Raw genomic sequence first — 20,150 nt, forward strand, 5'->3', positions numbered from 1 at the left:
GCCTGAAATGCATTTTCTCTCCAGCTCCACCTCAAACAACCCCCTATCCCCTTCAAAACTCAAAGGAAGGAGACCTTTTACATTAAGGCCTGGTAATTTGCAGTCCATAAACTTGTTGCAAAAATATTTTGATAAATATATCTCAATATAACTGATATCCCTAGTATTTTCTTTTGTTCATTTAAAGCATTATTCTGAAAAAGGGCCTACTGGCTTTACCAGACTGCCAAAGGGGGCCATGACACAAAATAGGTTAAGAATTATTGTCTTAAATTAAAAAAAAAGTAGAGAATGAATAAAAAAAGAAAGAATCATTGTCTTAAATGAAGCAGTGAGGTGGTGCAATGGATAGAGCACTGGGTCTGGAATCAGGAAGACCTGAATTCAAATCTGGCCTCAGATACTCCTTAGCTTTGCTATCTTGGCCAAGGCACTTAACTTGTGTTTGCCTCAGTTTCCTCAACAATACAAATGGGAGAAAAACAGTACCTACATCCCAGGGCTGTTGTAAGGAACAAATAAGACAATAATTGCAAAGTGCTCAGTACATGGATGGGAAACCTGTGGCCTTGAGGCCACATGTGGCCTTCTAGGTCCTTGGATGTGGTCTTTTGACTGAGTCCAAGTTTTACAGAACAAATCCTTTAATTAAGGGAATTTGTTCTGTGAAGTTCGAGTTCAGTGAAGGGCTGTACTTGAGGATCTAGAAGGCCACATGAGGCCTGAAGGCTGCAGGCTGCCCACTCGTGGCTTCCCAACACATAGTAAAGGCTCTATAAATGTTATTTATAATCATCATCGTTATTATTATCCTTCAGCTCCTAATAAGCATCTCACCCCACCCTCCCATTACTTTGTACTTACTTATAAATGAATATGTATCTCTCCTGATTGAAAATCAGTTCCTTAAATACTGTCACTTCTGTCTTTGCACAACATAGTGCCTGGCACAAAGCAGGCACTTAATAAATACCTGCTGACTAATTAATTCCAGTCCAACTGGCCTGCTAGCTATTGCGTGTATATGACATTCCATCTTCCACTTCTATGACTTTGCACAGGTGACAGCAGGATCAACAAAACTAGTGTTGTCATTGAAAGGGGAGTTAAAAATGGAAGACTTCACAGCAAGGATAATCAGCAATTTTCATATACTTAGTGACTACTTTATTTTTCATTTCATTTCATGAAAAAACACTATAAAATTAGTTCCAAAGGTTGCATTTGCTATTGATTGCTGAAATGTAAGTCAAGTCCAGAGTCACATAGTAACAGAAGCACCAGGAAGCAAAGTCCACCTCTCCTTCATCCTGCATAACTAAATACTCTGCAAGGTCTCCCACGGTGTCCCTTTATGCATGGAGGGCTGCACCTCTGCTTCTGTGGGAGACCTGGAGTCCTTATCAGCTGTGGGGAAGGAAACCAGGTTTCTTATTGGTGTCACCAACAGGGCTGATGAACTTTCTTCCCCATCTTGATTCTCAGAAGACAGTAGTATGACCTACAGGAGCCCAAATACTGCACAAACATACCAGCTAAGGTCTAAAAATGTACTGTGAGGGAACAAGGATAAAGTAAATCAAAGAGAAATAGCTCTGAGCTCCTCCATCTAGGCCAAGCTGCACAAGAAGACTGCCAGAAACCAGGGAGCTCTGAGGAAAATAAACTAGAAGAAGGGAAGGCAGAGGCAGAAGCACAAACAGCCTGGTCCCGAAGCAGAGACAAAGACACATTAAATGCCATCAAAGGCTAAGGCAGTTCCAGATCCAGTCCCAGCCCCAAACCCAACCTGACAGGAGACAAAGCCAAGTCAATATCCCACCCAGGGCCATGGTGGCCTGACCCCAGGCCACCCCAGGAGCAGGGGCCAAACTAGCCTGCAGCACAGGGCCTAGTGAGCCTATGCTAGAACCTCTGGCAGATCAACACTCATGGTGTCCACACTCAAGCCAATAGCAGAAAGGCCCAGAACACAACAGTAGTCTTGCACAAGGCTGATGGACAGTAGAGTCAACAAAATATGGAGCCTGCCAGGGTCACAGCAAAGGATTGGGTTTGGAAGTGTGAATGGAGGAAAAGAGAAGTAGCTAAGGTCAAAATCTAAGTTGAATCACCAGCTTACTGAGCAATACCCAGGAATTCTGAAGAAGATGTAAGTTTAGTCTTAGCTACCACATTTAAAACAAAGTTAGGCCTGAACCACATCATACAAGATTATGTATGGGGTAAAAAAACAATCTGACCCAAGCACAAAGCCCCAATCCAGAAAATATTACTGGAGATTAGAGAAGACAAAAGAAAATTCTGAACACAATGAAGAAATACTTTGGCTTGAGAGGAGTCCAACAGGTAAACCCAGAAAAGATTAACTTCACAAAAAGCCCATAGAGAAAAGAATGTCCTGGCCACAAGGTCTACAAAAATACTTGAAAGAAATAAAACAAAACATATGAAATGTAATGTTCAAGAAAATGAGAGCTAGGGAGACAATGAGGATTAACGGTATAAAACAGAGGCTGAAAGGCCCTTACCCAAGAACTGAACTCCATAAAAATCAGATTGGACCAACTAAAAAGCAACTCTGAGCATTGAGAAATAATAAAACAAAATCAAAAGACTGAAGAAAAAGTAAGGTGTATAATATCAAAAACAACTGACCTAGAAAATGAAACAAGGAAAAAATCATCTAAGACTCATCAGACTAACTGAAAATTATGACAAAAAAAAAAAGACTGGATACCATATTTCAAGATAATATAAATGCAAACTACTCAGATCTATTACAACAAAAGGGCAAAGGTAAACTATAAAAAACATACAAGTCACCTCCTGGAATACCAAAATGAAAACTCCCTGACACATCATAGCTAACATTCAGAGCTTAAGTCAAGAAAAATAATCCAAACAGCCAAAAGATTTTAAGTACCAATGAGCCACAGTTAAGATTACAGAAGAATTATAAACTGCCACTATCGGTGTCCATGTCACTCTCTCTCACACACACACACACACACACACACACACACACACACACAGAGTAACCAAACCCTTAAGTTCTTCCTATGACAAATATAATTTGGAACTTACTTGCAAGGGCTATGAGGGTAACATGAGATATTTGTAAAGCACTCTACAACATGAAAGTGTTACATAAATGCAAGCTATTATTATTACTATTAATATATATTATAGGGTCGTAAGTAACTACATTCATTAAAAGGCTAATTTATCTTTTGATTTTCAAATCACAGGATTCAGAGTGGGAAGAGATCCTAAAGATCCTCTTGTCCAACCTGTTGATTTTGAGATGTGGAAAGTGAGGTCCAGAGGGATTAAACACTTGCCTAAAGTCACACAAGAAGCAAAGAAGAGAACTGGTATTTGATGCCAAGTGCTCTGACTACAAATCCATTGCTCACCCATTGTCCTTTTTCGTATAAATATACATGTATTTTAAAACTCTTTAACATTTAATGATGTGAAAAGAAGTACTTTGCAATGAAACATGTAAGCAAGATTAAAAAAAATATCGAAAGGTAAATAAAGTTTAAAAAGAATAAATAAGAATGGTGGGAGGGGAGAGGAAAGAAATCTCATTTACTATCACTGACTATGGTAAAAGCTCTACTAAGCAAAATGATAATGACAGAATCACAACAGAAATAAGACTCAGAGAATAAAGAAAGAATTAAGCTCTGCTGCAAGAGCTTAAAATCTCCTTGGAAATATGAAACAAACATGAATGACATTAGAACCTTACACATCATGTCCTAAATCAAAAAATATATAGCAACCATTGAATACACATGCTGATTAATCAGAAATCTAAAAAAGGTTATTTAGCAAATGTTAATTTTCCCCACTAACAGAGCAAAGATGAGCAATGGTCATCGTGACATTATTTAGTTCAATAAGCAGACTGTGACACCCATTATTTCATGTAGATGTTATAATTACTGTTGTCCCTTCCTAAGGAACTTAATTCTGAGAAGAAATATGGTATAGTGCAGGCCACATGTCTTCTAGGTCCTCAAGTTTGACCCTTTGACTGAATCCAAACTTCACAGAACAAATCCCCTTAATTTGTTCTGTAAAAGTTGGACTAACAGACACATAATACTTACTAGCTGTGTGACCCTGGGCAAGTCACTTAACCCCCATTGCCCAATCAAAAAAAAAAAAAAAAAAGTTGGACTAAGTCAAAAGGCAGTACCCAAACGCCTTGAGGCCACAGGTCCCCCACCCCTGGTATAGCAGAAAAAGTGTTGGAGTATGTTGAGATCTGGGTTCAAATCTTAATGCAGACACTTACTAGCTATGTAACCTTGGGCAAGTCATAAAAGTTCTCTAAGCCACAGTTTCTTCATCTCTCTAAAGGTTAACAGGGCTGTTGTGAGGCTCCAACAAGGGAAGTGATATATAAAAGTCAGCTGTTTATTTTTAAAATCTGAACAGAAGTTGCAAGGTGGAGTGAAAAGTGTTTGAAACATGACATTAGGAAAATCTGACCTCAGATACTTACTAGTTAAGTGACCCATGACAAGTGCCTCAGGAAAACTCCTCCCTAGGATTTATCTACGTGGCTCCCTATCTCTCTGATACCATGAGACTTCCTACAGATGACATTACAGACCTAGGTTCAATCCCAGCTGTGAGCTCAGGCAAGGAAATTAATCTCTCTGGGTCTCAATTTCTTCATCTGTAAAATGGGAAATAGGGTCTGGGGGCGGTATGGGGGTGCGTGTGTGTGTGTGTGTGTGTGTGTGTGTGTGTGTAGACTAGAGGACCTTAATAATGTCTTTCACCTAAAGCTATAAGAGCTATAAGCCTATGACCACAGTATTTCTATAATGTATTTTATCTACTGTATTAGATCTATATGTTATTTCTATATGTATAACCTATGTATTTCTATAAAGCTAATCTAATTCCCTTAAGAAATATTTGCATACTACAATGGTTGGCTATAATATAAACATTAAGGGGGGTTTTTTTAGTTGTTATGCTTTTATAATTAATTTCAAATCAAATACAGGAAATTCTATAAGATATCTGGAAAGTTTACCATGTATCTCAAAACAGCTTCAGTAGGCGTCAAGTTCAGAAAGGCCTGAGGAGGCATAAGTCTAAAGGATTAGACTACGCAGATGTTAGAAAAATGAAGAGTCATGAAGCAGGTTGGCAGCAAAGAAACATGAGAAATACTCAAAACTGCTTAAGAAAAAGAAACTAAAAATAACTGAAGACTGCTCCAGGATGTAATAAACTATCAGGAAGAGATTTTTAGCTCTCTAAAGAAAATATGAAATAATTACAAACTAAAATAGAATTTGGCCGTCTATTTAATGAATGAATTTACACACAAGCTATGAAACTAAATGCCTCACCAACACAATATCAAAAATCGTCTTCAACTTTCATATCAAAGATACTAGTTCTTACAACAAACATCTGAATGAAGAAGACAACAACCTCCTATGGTAATACTGAATTACAGGGATGCTCATGACTAAAGAAATAACAAAAATGAGATATTAAAGATGAACTGCTGAGGACTCAGTTTTCTATAAAGTGAGGTAATTGGTCTAAATTATCTGTACTGTCAACCAAGAACTTAAATATGTAAACTATACACATTTCTACAGAAATGGAAAATTAGAAAGAAACAACATAAAGAGATGCATACAATATTGGAGCAGATGAATGACAGCTGACTTTAAAAATTGTCCTTTACATTTTGCAAAGTGCTTTATATTCTTTCTCTTATTTGATCCTTCCAATAATCCTATAAAGTCAGAAAGAAAAGCAACATTATCGTAATTTTAGAGATAATAAAACTGTAGCACAGAAAGTGGCCAAAGCATATACTGCTAATAATAAGTGAGTTAATATGAATTTGCGGACCTAATTCTTGAACCCAATTCTTCTGACTCCCACTTCATTACTTTTTATTCTAGACTTCAGCTGCTCCTACAATACTCAGCATAGAGTATCTTCACTGGTTTCAGAAGACAGAATAGTAACACTGTTTCCCTCCACATCAATTGTATGAAACAAAGAAGATACTTAGATCATTATTTAGTAATCAGCTAATGCAAAAGAAACCATTTCCATACAAAATATTAAAAGGGGAAAAAGGACATTTTTAAAATGTCTTTTTTAAGACTTTTTAAAAAAGTAAACATTTATTTTGTACCTCTACGTACAAGGCACATGGCAGCTGACAACATAAGACTTCATCCACATAACTAATTTTGGTGATCACTTTTAGATTACTGCTAATAGTACTGGTATTTAATTTTGCATACATATCACTAAGAAAATTTACAGTTTTAAATAAATTAGGTATTTCAAGTAATCTAGACTTTTAGTAAAAGGCAACTTTGAAAATCTTATATATCTCAAAATATTAAATGAAAACAAGTAGTTAACATTATTATTCCCAGGGCAGAATATCAATTAAGATAATTGTGCTCTCCATATACCTTTAGTGTAGCAAGATAGCACTAAAGCTATAAGGTCATCTGTGGGGTCATTTTCTTGAGATTTCTTTTACTTCTGGAAACCCAGAAAATGATTTCATCTTTTTTTTAATGTACAAAGATACACTGAGAAACTGTATACTAACCTGGCCAAGCCCAGGCATACCTCCTCCCAATCGAAGTAGTCTGTCCATATTTCTAGAAAACAGAAACAAAGGAAAACGTTTCTAAGCACAAAAGTGTTTACTCAATTGCTATCTATATAATTCACCTTCAGTCACTCAGTATGTCAAAAATATTGGTGGTAATTACAACACAACATCAGACTTCCTGTTAATTAACACCACATATTAATTCAAGAAGCTGTCTTCTATGCTAATTAGCAGACCTTATTTTACTGCTTTGGTTTTGGGTTATCCCCAGTTTTAAAGACAAGCAATCTTAGCATAGTTTTCAAAACTTTGCAATCAGGTTAATTATATTTTCCTATTGTTATCAGATAACAGTACCTGAACAAGAGAAGTGCCTGGAATACTTACCATATATATGATTGAGTGTACGTCAATTTGTCCAGAGTGTACAAATAAAAATCCTCACTTTTAAATTAAATTTTAACATCCTCATTAGTAAGTTCTGTGCTAATTAACTTACAGCTTGTCAGTTATCATCAAAACTACATGTGAAAGACATTGTGAGCAGATTATGGATCTCTGAATTAGCATCAAAAGCTTATTTTAATGAACTCATTATACTAAAAAGAAATACTATAAAGTAAACATTATATGCATTCAGTTAATGTTCTAGAAGCTACACAGAAATTTCATTTATTTCAGATACTGGGGAGCAAATATAGGGAAATGTGCCTTCTTCATTCAGGAAATGCTAAGCAATTAAATGTTATAATTATGAGTCACTAAGTATAAATATGATTTAACTTATTAATAAAACAATTTGATTTATTTTGGTATATTTGGATAAAGCAGAGAAATAATTCCTGTGAACATGAATAGCTCAGGCAGAATAGATAGAACATCAAAGAAAAGTATGTGAATGTGTGTCTGTATTTACATGTGTATGTATATATGCGTGTGTACACACACACACACATTTATATATTTAAGTGGTCTCAATGACCACGTAACTGACACTCTCAATATTTAAAAAGAGTAGCATTTAACTCTTGCATACCTAAAACATTATGATTTTCCTAAGTAATTTTCTTTTTAAAAATGGCTACTACCTCTTGAGAATTCTTCTGTCCCTCTAAAGCCACATATTTTAGAATATGTCATTACTGTCACTGGAAACAATCTTAAGCAAAATGACTTTGTCTTTCTTAGTTGGATATTTGTCTACATTGTTTTACCAGGTGAAACTGTCAAAGACACTGAAATCCAGTAAAATGCTGCAATCATCATTACCACTAAGAAAAGTACTGTTTATAAACATACATTTTGAAACATGCTGAAAATGTAAATTACTGAATAACTTTTAAAAGTTCCCTTAACTCAGACCATAATAACTATTTAATTAAAATAAAAACTCACGATAAAGTATAACTTAATGCACAGTTTGCTTCCAAAGAGTTTGTAAAGCAAAAATACATGTACCATACAATTTCCATCTCAATCAGTAGCAAGAATAATGAACAAAAACCTTCATCAAATCTCTATGGTTTCATGAAGATTCCTATTATTACATGGACCACACTCATAAGAATATTAAAAGAATGTAAACAGTAAAAACAAGTAGATTGGTATATATTTCTCTGTTACTGAGCAGGAAAAAAATGTCCTCAGCACAGCATCAAATAAACTCAAAACAGGAATCCTTTTTCTAAACATGATCTTGAAGAAAAAAGTGTGCTAATTTAATATATACTTAATATGCTCTTTCCCATTGAATATATTTATCTTTTTGTGCTTTATAGCTTTCAATGGTTTAACATAGATTTCCAGGTACTGTGAAAATTGAGAGCAAGGTAAGAAGCAGAGGGGAAAAAAAATCTGGCCAGTGAAATTTGTGTTTTTAGTAAAATTATGTTTTTCAGTCAGTAGGCAAATATATTATATAAACTAAACTATTTTTAAAGAACTGATCTACATACAGATAAATCAAGAAATTTTTTTTCCTGAAAATGTCTTAATTTTGATGACATTAAATACAAAAAACTTTTAGTAAAATGTTGTCAGAAGCATTTTAAAAGGTACTACTTTAAAAGTTAACAGAAAACAGAAGTAATATTTTTAAATATGTTGCAAAATCAATGCTGATTTCCAAACTGCCCACTAAGGATTACTTATTCTATAAATGTGGGTTATTATTTAGCACATCAAATTTGGAATTTACAGGGCAGATAAGCACAGTATATTTTCCAAAGCCGGGTCCTTGTTATCATAGCCTGAAAAAACAGGTTAAGTGAAGCATATTTCCATTTCTCACCTGGTCACTGACTACAATACTTCAGGCTTCAATTTGTTGAACCTGGCAAAAATTCTTCTTAGTTCAAACTCTTGATCCTCGTAGCAGTTTTGAAGTACAACTCTTCCCAAGTATCTCTTTTTCCTCTCCTTTTTTTCCTAAATTAAAAAAAAGGGGGGGGGGGTAGCTGTGATGATTATGAAGATTAAGCAAGCAAAACAAAAACCAAAAGGTTTTGCCCCAGGAGTTTCTGAATACTAAGGCATCACTGAAGTTAATTCCTCAGGCATCCTTTTCTAACACTGTAGAATCATCTAACATGTTAGAATCATGATATTCCATCTAAATATTCCTTCCAGATGTTTTGCCACAATACAGAAGCTTTGTGAGTCTACAAAGCTAAATGCTTTTCATAGTAATAGGACAGAAGTCCCCAGCTAATGAATAATTTTTACTCCAAAGGTCAATTTTGTAATCTTCTTAGAATTAGGAAAGTACTTTTCTATAGAAACAAAATTATGTCACTGATTGCCAGACCAAGCTACAAAAATCTTTTTTTAAGACTATAGACTTACATTAGTCAGAGAAGACTGTGTGTATAAAATATATAGGTAGGTATAAAATGCGATGTTTTTTATTATCTTTAATGAATTTTAAGACAGAAGAGGGCAGAGTCAAACAAACAATATACACCAGTGTGTCAAACTCGAACAGAAATGAATCCCTGCAGGTGACATAATGACTTAGAAAACCACAAACTGATATTATCTATGGTGCACTGTATTTTTATTTATTTTGTTAAACATTTCCCAATTACATTTTAATCTGGTTCTGCCACACTTAGGGAGTTTGGCAGGCCAGTGAGTTTGATAACTGACATACACCACGACTACCAATAATGTAAACAAAGAAAACATTAAAGGCAACAAGAAAATTCAAGTCAAATACAATCGACAAGTTTGTTACCATACTTTCAAAGTCAAAACATACACTTTTTAATCTGTTAACAATCAAAAAACTAGGAAAGATAGAAAGTGACAAATATTATCCATTGCAGTCACTAAATGATTCTGATTAGATATTTACATGGAAATGTCCTGGGGGAAGGGAGTAGTTTGAGCATTGGCTCATGTTGAAACAAAAATGTCTCCCTTCCACCCCAAATCCTTTAAAGCATTAAAAAAAAAATTAATTCAGATTTACATCCTAGGATACATGAGAACGATCCCTTTTCTGTAGCCTTAGCAGCAGGAATGGAGATTTTTCTCAATTCCAAGTCAATAATAGTAGCTCTAATAGGAAAGAAGCTACAGCAGATTACAGGAGAAGAGATTGGGCGGTAAGGGAGGGAAGAAAGCGTGGTTGTTTTTAAAAAAATGTTTCTTGATATAATTATCTTTCTTAATCCTATACATTTTATCTTTTGGATTTAAAAACATTATTCTGAGAAACGATCCATATGTTTCACCAGAAAAAGGACAAGAAGCCCTCTAGACCAAGGGTGAGGAATCTGGGGCCTTGAGGCCTGCTCTAGAGATTACTCATCATTTGGGGAGAAGAACCTTCAAGATGCCTTCAAATACTTTTAATTTTAAATAGGTCAGGGCTAGTGAAGGAGGTCCTAGGAGGCTCATTTCTCCCTCCATCTCACCTAGGTATCATCAGTTAAATCACAGCAGACCTTTTTCTGGACTAGCATTGAATAGAGGACCCTAATGACCATCCTTTTTGAAGTCTCTATTTCAGGTGCCCCTTTTTATCACACTTTCCTCAAAACTTTTTCTTTGTGACTCTTCATTCTCACGGTTCTCACTCTTCTCTGACTAATCCTTTGTAAGTTTCTTCTGTTTTCTTTTCCTCCTTTTCCCATGTTCTTTATATACATTCTCTTGCTTGGTGACTTTATCTTGTGAACACTTCAGTTATCACCTCTGAGTTGGTTACTTTCAAACTTACTGTCTCATTCTGAACAGAAGCTATTCCAAACTTTCCATTCTCTCCTCAAGTCTCCTTTATCTTTCCCCAATCTCTCAACTGAAGAACCTGCCTCTTGCTTTACTGAAAAAACTGAGGATATTTGCCATGACCTCCCTTTTCTCCCTGCTCTTTCCAATGAGGTAGCCTTTCTCCTTGCCAGGCTAATACCTTTAGTAGGCCTTTGAGTCCATGTTCATCAGTCTTTCCCAGCACACTGCCTCTTCAGTTGTGCCCCCTTAACCTTTCCCTAACTAATAGTTCCTTCCCTACTGCCTTCAAACCTGTACAAATTTACTCCATACTTAAAAAATCTTAACTAGATTCTACCATCTACTCAAGTCATCATTCCACAGGTCTTCTCCCTTTCTCACTCAAACTCTTAGAGATGGATGGTAAGAGGGATAGAACTATTAAGTAAGGGTTTTTTTGAAGATGGGGAAGGTATGGGCTTATTTCTAGGCAGTAGAATCCAACAGACAGAGAGAGACTAAAACTAAGTGAGATAATTCCTCCTATCTATCCACCTCCTACCTATGACATCTTCCTCCACAAATCCATCAAAGAGATTGTGTTAAAGTGCAGGCCTGACATTTCCCTTCTCAATAAATTCTAGTAACTCCCTATTACTTATTATTAATTTATATTATTTATATGCTTATTATTTGATCTAGTATCAAATATAAAATCTTCTGTATGACATTTAAAGCCTAACAACCTGGCCTCACTACATCACCTTTGACACACTACAGATTAATCAAAATGGTATTCTTACTGCTCCTCACATACAGCTACCTATCTCCTGTTTCCATGCCTTTGTTTTTTTCTGTTCCTGGAATGAAATTCCCTCCTTCCTCACAGAATTCCTAGGCTCCTTCAAGGCTTTACTCAAGTAACAACTTCTACATGAAAACTTTCCTTGTTCATAGTTTCTGGTATCTTTCCATAAAAAATGATCTTTTATCCATTTTGTATATTAATACATGTGTTGTCTCCCCTGGACAGATGAAGCATCAATGGCATGTGTAACAAATCTACAGATGACACTAGGCTAAGAGGTATAGTTAATACACTAAAGACCAAATACTCAGATTTTAAGCAGTATGCCCAGATAAATGTATCTGGAAGAGTGAATTGTCCACTATATTAGGTCCCCTTCAGGGTAGTAAACATCAGAGGCAGGATTTGAATCCAGGTCTTCTGGCTCCTATACTTGCACCTTTTGCATTGCACCATTTGGATGTACCCATACTCCATCCTCCCAGAAGGGAATGGAACCAAGAAGCATGGGAATACTCTGTCTGTACATAAAGGCATTAACAGAATAGCATTTTAGAGTTGAAAGAACTTTGGAGAGTACCATATTTCATTCAATAAGTAGGTTGTATAATAGTAAAATGGATCTGTAAGTACAAAACAGCTACTGCCAAAGAGTATTGATTTTGTCAATCCAGATAGAAGTCTGATTATGTGCTACAGGGTTTTATCCTGGCTTGTTCTGTTCATTATTTTTAATCAGTGACTTGGATGAAAACATAGACTTATTTATCAAATCTGCAGATGACACAAGGTTAGTAAAGATAGTTAAGTCACTAGAGACTAAACATCCAGATAAATCTCTTCTGGAAAAGCAAGTCATTCACTTTGTCCAGGCCTGGCTCCAGCTATGTTTCATTTCCCTCCCAATTTCCCTCATCAACTACAACGCAGCTCTCTTCCCCCCTTTCCAGTTCTAGAATCATAATTAAATCAATTGTGCTATTACTCCTGGAAAGAGTATGTCAATTTGCCTCCCAAATGACTTAACTCATCATCCTCCTAACTTTCCAAACAAAAATCTTCTTCCCTGGATACCATTCCCTTAGATGTCCCCTGTTAGAATGTAAGCTCCTTGAGAGCAGGGACTGACTATACTTAGCACTTAGCACAGTGATAAAAATTTAGTAAATGTTTTATCATTTATTCAAAATGACACTGATAGGCAATAAGTCAAATATAACAAGATGAAATCTGATAAGGATAGATACAGAGTGTCCCAGTCTGAGTGCTGTTTTATGCTGTTAAAGCTTTTGGTATACCCTGTATAAAAGTTACAAAAATCAAGTGCACAAGGACATGATGGGAAGAACATAACAGAAGTTCAGAAGAAAAGCCAACATGGACTCATAAGTTATGGCCATTATCCTCTTAAGAGAGGGAGCAAGGTGGAGTGTAACACCTCAGATATCTTCATCTCCCACCAGGCTGCACTCACTTTGGACTTTTTTGACTTCCCCACAATGCTGCCCCTGCCAGGTACTTTCCCCTCTTTTCAGCTTTCTTTTGAGTCTAGTCTCCCTCAATTTGACTGAAAGCTCCTTGAGGGCAGTGACTATCTTTCTTATTCATATTTGTGTACCTGCCACGCTGTAAACACCTAATAAATGTTTACTGATTATTGATTCCACAAGGAATCAGGAAAAAGGCTCTGGTCCCAGTTCTGTCTCTAAGTTACTATGCACCTTTGGGCAAATGCCTTCTCTGAGAATCTTCAGTTTACCTCATCTATAAGACAAATATATTGTGTGAGAGCCAGATGACTCCCAGATCTATATATTCAATTCTGGTATTGCTCCTGATTACCAACTGCCAAGCAGACACTTCCATTTAGATGTTTCAAATGTCTCTCAAACTCAACGTATCAAAATAAAACTACATCCTTTCCCCAAACCTGTTCATCTTCCAAACTTTCCTATTTATGCAAAGGGCATCCTTTCTGTTTGCCCCGACTTGAAACTTTGAAAACTCCCTTAACGCCACTCTCCCTCACCTCTCATATCCAACCACTTGCCAAGTCTTATTTTTCTTTCACAACATCTCACGAATTCATTACCTCTCCATTTATACGACCACCACCATGACTAAAGCCCTTGTTACCTCCTTACTTTGTCTACTTCAGTGGTTTCCTAATTGGTTTCCCTGTCTCAAGTCTCTCCCTTCTCCAAACCATCTTCCATATCTGCCAAACTAACATTCAGAAAGCACAGGTATGAGCATGTCTTTCTCCTGCTCAATATGCTCTGATGGCTATTGTAAATATGGACAAATACAAACTTTTCTTTTTGTTAATTAAAGTCTTTCAAAATCTGGCTCCAACCAATCTTTCCAGGTTTACTGCATATTGTTTTCAATATAGTAGAAAAACTGCTAGTTTTGGAGTCAAATTTGATTTCAAATTCTGCCTCTGTCACTTACTGCCTCTGTCACTTACTGTATTGACTTTGAGACAAGCCATTGATGGCTCTGGCCTGAGTTTTCTCATCAGTAAAGTGAGACGGTTTAACTAAAAGGCTTCTAGGGTCCGTCTCTTCCAGCTCTGAATCTATGATCTTATGGGATCACGTCATGCTCAACTGCTCACAATAGACCTATTCTGATCCCTTCCTAATTGCTAATGTCTTCTCTGGGTGTGTGTTGTTCTGTTCTAAAAGAATGGAAGTTCACTGTGGGCAAGAACTGTTGTGTTTTAATCTTTACATCCCTAGCTCCTGGCACAGTGCTTGGCAGGCATTTAATTAATGCTTACTAAGTTAAGGAATATTCCAGCTAAGATCCCTTCCTCCTCTTAGGATTTCAAGGACCTGACAGTTTTTTCCAGGAATCCACATTAAGCTCACTGGTACATCTTTATGCTTCCTTTTACAGTTTTAAGTGATTTTCTTTTAATGATATATTTATCAAATCAATTCTAATATTACTAAGAAAATCACCTTCACTGCTTTTAAGAATCAAATTTCTCTCATGTTTAGGTAGGTCCCATTTGCCTACCCAGAGGTGGGCAAACCCACAAGAAGGCAGCTAGGTGGCTCAGTGGACTTCGGGCCTGTACTCAGGAAGAGCAGAGTTCAAATCTGGCCTCCGACTCACTAGTTATACAACCCTGGGCAAGTCACTTAACTTCTGTTTGCCTTAATCCACTGGAGAAGGAAATGGCAAACCACTCCAGTGTCTTCAACAAGAAAATTTCATGAACAGTATGGTCCACAAGGGTCAGAAAGAGTCAGAATTGACTGAACAACCACAAAAGACACTTAATAAATGCTTAACTGAAAACAATAGCAAAAAATAAGAGATTCTGCTCTCTTTACTAGTGGGAACACATCAGTGCCTATCAAAACACTTACTGATTTCTTTTTTCCCCTATTCACTTACTTCATAACTGCTTATAAGCACTATCTCTAAGATGTTAATAGTACTGGGCTATAGTTACAGTTACTTACAGCATCAAAGTAAAGTCTGGGCATTAATGAAAAAGAGTAAATAAAAATTTATGAGTGACTTTGGAGTGTACTTTTTATTCTGTTTTACATTCAAATACAGAAGAGGCTGATATTCTAGTACTTTACAAAACTTTATAAAGCCCTCACTCAGAAGAAAAAACTATCCAGTTTCTCCATCACATTCCTCTTCTTTTCTGCTTTTCACTTCATTATGGTAGAAAAACTTCAGTTATATTTAAAAATGCTAATTTTCTTACTTCTATAGTTTTACTGATGTGTGGGTAGTACTGATTTTTTTGGTTTGTTTGTTTTAAAGGCCTCCCTTCATGAAGGAAAACCAAAATGGAAATTAAAAGTGAATTTCAGTTAATGGCATAAGTAGGATTCTTAGAACCTACTAAAAATGTTTCTATCAATAGGAACTTAAAATAAAATTTTATTCAGATTACCATAGTCTAGATGATCATTATGGTGTCCGTTCAAAGTTATATTCAGTTTTCATTTTCAAATATTTATCAAATACTTATGTGCCACACAAGATACACACGGAATGCATTAAAAGCATTCTGGCTTTTAAAAAGTATAGAGTAGTTACAATGAACCTTACACACAGTAGTCAAAAAGTGCTTGCTGAACTGAATCTATATAAGAAGATTCCACAAAGTTAAAGTAATAATACAAACTCTTACACAAAGTAGTGCCTAGTTAAGTGCCAAATGAGTACTCCAGTCATTAAGTGTTCAGAATTCACTTGAGGGAGAGATCATTGTAGGTTGCAGTGGTAAGGCTAGGCTTCAGAGAAAGCAGGAATTGGGCTGGGACTCGGAGGACAGACAGTTTTGCAAAATGGGAGAAGTATTGAGTATGTTTTTCAGAAATAAAGTGCAAATTACAGTGATGGTATCATACTTAGATACAGCCTTTCAAAGTTACTTATATACTTAAATAAAATTTAGTTGTATCAAGCATGTAGACATTGTTACAAGAATTTTAAATAATAACTTTTAAAATAAAAATTAAATTTGTTTCTTTCTGTTGATTTGCAACCTTTAAGTACTAAACAGGCCCAAAGGCTGATTTCAAAAATATTTCAAGCCAAGATTGATGGGTCACTTAAACTGAGCTGACCTAACATTAATGTTATGATGCAGCATCTTGAAGAATAGTTTCCAAAACTTCACTTCATTGGAAGTTACCCATTCACTTAATGACACATCTATTTCAAGGCCAGAAGGTCTGTTCCACCAAGGGACAAGAACAGCTGGAAACGTCCAAACAGAAATTGAATTAGGGTTTAAAATTTAAATGGATGGCTACCTAATTTCTTAGCAGATGTTATACAGGACATTAATGCTTCAGGTAAGAAATTGGATAAGAACACCTCTAGGGTTTTTCTATCTCAGACACTCTTTTTTTTTTCCTTTTCACATTACCTTTTCCTGTACTTTGTGGTTTCTACTTCTATTTCAAATATATCATTGTGTTTTCTGTAAAGACAACAATTGTAAAATAAATTCCAGACTAAACCCAATCTTTATTTTTTTGTTCATTTTTGAGAATGCAGCTTGAAGCTAAAAACTTCTTCAACATTTGTCTATTCGCTATATTTGTAAAGAAGATCTCTCAAAGTGATTACTTTCTTTCCTTCCCTCAAAAGAAACACCAGAAAATTTCTTCATCAGCAAAGTTTGCCTAAAAGGCAAAAATACACCAGATTTCTTCTTGCCAGTGGGGGAAAAAGATGCAACCACTGAATTATCTAGTTTAATGCTTTAACTTTATTTGTTAAGTTATAAAGGACATTTGCAAGTTCCAAATCAGTGGATTCCAATGTTTTGGAGGTTCGTTTATAGGAAAAAAAAATAAATGGGGGGTGGCGGAGGGAAATCACTGTTAGAAACAAGAAGGAAAGAATAATTGGTGGTAGGGCTGAGTTTCTAGCAATACAAGTTACTGGCATTTAGTCACGATATTGACTTTATTACTTTTGCCTTTCCTCTTTTGTCCCTAAAAGGCAGATTCCATAAACTGGTGCTTTTTTGCAAATCGTAGCAAATAAAACGCCAAAAGAGTAGAAAAAAAAAAAACCCACAAGACCCGGAACCACCATTAAAAGCCCTCGAAGTAACCCGCTGGGCTGAGTAGGGTCTTAACAGCCCAGCCTCCTCTCTGGACCCTTCTAAGGGACGACTTACCGACTCTGCACCGCTGCCACCGGGCAACGTGACTAAGGAAAATCCGGGGCTGGGAGGGGCCTAGCCGAGTAGATTTCTCGGCCGGCTCCCAACGGAGCCTGTGCTCTCATGGTCCTTACCTGAAGAGGGGCAACCAAGCGACTTTTCCACGCGTGGCTGCTGAGGTGATAATGGCAGCAGGTACAATGGCTCCAACAAGCCCCCCAGCCCCGGCTCGGCGAACACACGATGAATCAGCCCGATTCCATTCAAAAGAGTCGCCCAGGCCTTGGCCGCGAAGCACTTCCGGGTTCACCCTCATCCTCTTCGGCTTCCGTTCTGTCAACAGCCAATGGGAGGTGGCTGTGGGGGCGAGGCTGCGCGCGCACCGCCCCCCCTCCCCCGCTCCGGGAGGAATAAACAGAACGCGAACTTGCCTGGATGGGCAGAGGGTTGGAAGCTTCCCAGCTTGTATCTTCGCGCTTTGTATTCCAGACGTTGGGAGCCCGGGCGCCCGCTCACCCGGCTCTGGGTCTCCTCGCTGGTGCCGCCCCGGGCTGGGGGAAGACAGAAGAAAGAAAGTGGCGGATTTCTAAACCCACTCCATCCTGGGTCACTGCGCCACATATTTTGGGTTAGTCACCCCAAGTGGCTGTGACCTGAACATTAACTCCTCCCCATCCCTTCTACAAAAGAGAAAGAAAAGTGGCCAAAAAAACCTCTTTATTGCCACTTTCTTTTTCCAGTGGATGCATCTTCACCTAAACTTTACAGCACTTCCCAATAGTTTATTCAAAGGAATAAGCTTGTTTTGTGCTCTCAGATTTTTAGATTCTTAGAGATCGTCTAGTCTGGGACCCCTCGTTTTACGGATGAGGCCCAAGGGGAAGTGACTTACTTAACACCATAAAGCTAGTAAGTGACCCGGTCTTTAGCCTTCCGACTCACAAGACCAGTTTAAAAAAAAAAAACCACCTTTTGTTTGTTTAATATTTCGTTAGGGTCCACGGACGGGTTTGGAAAAGTCATTTAATCAACTCGGTGGACAGCAGGGGCTCTTGACCTATTTGGTGTCATGGACTTCTTTGGCAGTCAGGTGAAGCCTTTGAATCCCTTCTCAGAATAAGGCAAGTTATGCCAAGTCAACAAGCGCCTACCATGGACCAGGCACTGTAATAAACACTAGGTATTCGCAGAAAAGCAAAAAACAATCCCTGCTTTTAAAGAGTTAACAGTGTAATGGGAGTGACTAATCACAATAATAATGATGATAAGTAGCTAGCAATTATGTGATACTTTAAGATTTGCAAAGCTCTTTACAAATACCTTATTTTATGAGATACGTACTATTACACCCTATTTTACAGATGAGGAAACTGAGACAAAGGTTAAAGGACTTGCTCTGGGTCGTACAGCTAGTGAGCTGCTGAAGCCAGCGGTGAACTGTTCTTCCTGACTCCAGGTCTGGTCCTCTACCTACTGCGCCAACAAGCGCATATAGAGATGGCATCCAAATAAAATAAATATAGGCTAAATTGGAAATAATTTTAGAGAGAGGGCACTAAGAATAATGTTTTAAATAGGATTACATAGGATTACAAAGGAAATCAATTATATTTAAATACAAATATCAGAAGTATTTTATCAAAAATATTTTTTTTAAATTCACAGACCTTATGTTAAGAATCTCTGTTCTATAACATCTTTCTCATTATTTATGGAATGTGTCCAGTATTAGTTATTTGGGTGTATGTAGAGCTCTTTTTGTTAATGACTGCTTTGGGCAGATGCTTAGCAGTGGAATCTCTGGATCAAAAGGTTACAGGCATTTCAGTTTATTTACATACTTTCAAATTGCTTTTCAGAATGGTTGTACTAATTCACAAGTCCACTAATGATGTATTACTAGGACAGTATTTTTGAAGAGTGATTTGAATCTGTCCAAAAGGGATAAGTTTAAGTATTTTGGGCAGAGTTTAGGTGCATATATTCATAGAAGTGGTTCTGCATACTTGTGTACAATTCACTTTGCATCCTTGGTAGCTAAAATAATCTGAGCATCATAAATCTAAATCTTCTTGATTTTTTTTGTCCTTTGATCACTTCAAAATCATATCTTAAGTATAGTCACATGAATAATGTAGATATGACCCAATGAGCCCTGCTACTAAAGAATAATCAGTTGATTAATATCAGTGTGATACCTAAGAACACTTTGTGGTACAGGGAACTTATGGAGTGTTTGACACTAAAAATCACTGTCAAAAGTTCACATAAATAGTTGAAAAATGTATTTCTGCCACTTGTAGAATACATGCTGTGCTGGAGAGCCCTAAAGGGATGAATTCTCAGAGTCTTATCAAAGAGAGGAGGAGGCCAAAGGTGTCAAAAAAAAAATCTCATACCTTTTTATTATTCCTCCCTCCCTGCAAGCAACAGAAAATGTCAATAAATACTGCCTTACAGAAGATTAGGAACTACTGACTCATTTATTGTTGTTCAGTTGTTTAAGTCATGTCTGACTCTTCATGATTCCATTTGGTATTTTCTTGGCAAAGATACTGAAATGGTTTGCCATGTCCTTCTCCAGCTAATTTTATATATGAAGAAACTGAGGCAAACAGGGTTAAGGGTCTTTCCCAGGGTCACACAGCTACTAAGTATCTGAGGCTGGATTTGAACTCAAATTCTACCTGACTCCAGGCCCAGTGCTATATCTGCTTTGCCTCCTCGCTGCCCCTGACTCATGTTCCTACTTTCCTATCGAGATAAGGTTTTTGCAAAAATAATCTAAACATGCATGGGAAATTATTTTTACTTCCTCCTAATTTCTATCAAAG

At 36.9% G+C, this 20,150-nt stretch overlaps 1 protein-coding gene across 1 annotated transcript in view; it reads right to left on the reverse strand.

Moving 5' to 3' along the window:
* PSMD14 (proteasome 26S subunit, non-ATPase 14) overlaps window positions 1-17,632 on the reverse strand; it is a 101,673-nt gene extending 84,041 nt beyond the window's left edge. Inside the window, 4 exon segments of the mRNA XM_027866046.1 lie at window positions 6,629-6,680; window positions 8,925-9,061; window positions 17,451-17,501; window positions 17,504-17,632. Of these exon segments, the coding sequence (XP_027721847.1) occupies window positions 6,629-6,680; window positions 8,925-9,061; window positions 17,451-17,501; window positions 17,504-17,632 (369 nt within the window).
* Window positions 17,633-20,150: the final 2,518 nt, after the last annotated feature.

This window comes from Vombatus ursinus, unplaced genomic scaffold (genome assembly GCF_900497805.2).
Source record: "Vombatus ursinus unplaced genomic scaffold, bare-nosed wombat genome assembly UNPS02014779.1, whole genome shotgun sequence".
NCBI lineage: Eukaryota > Metazoa > Chordata > Mammalia > Diprotodontia > Vombatidae > Vombatus > Vombatus ursinus.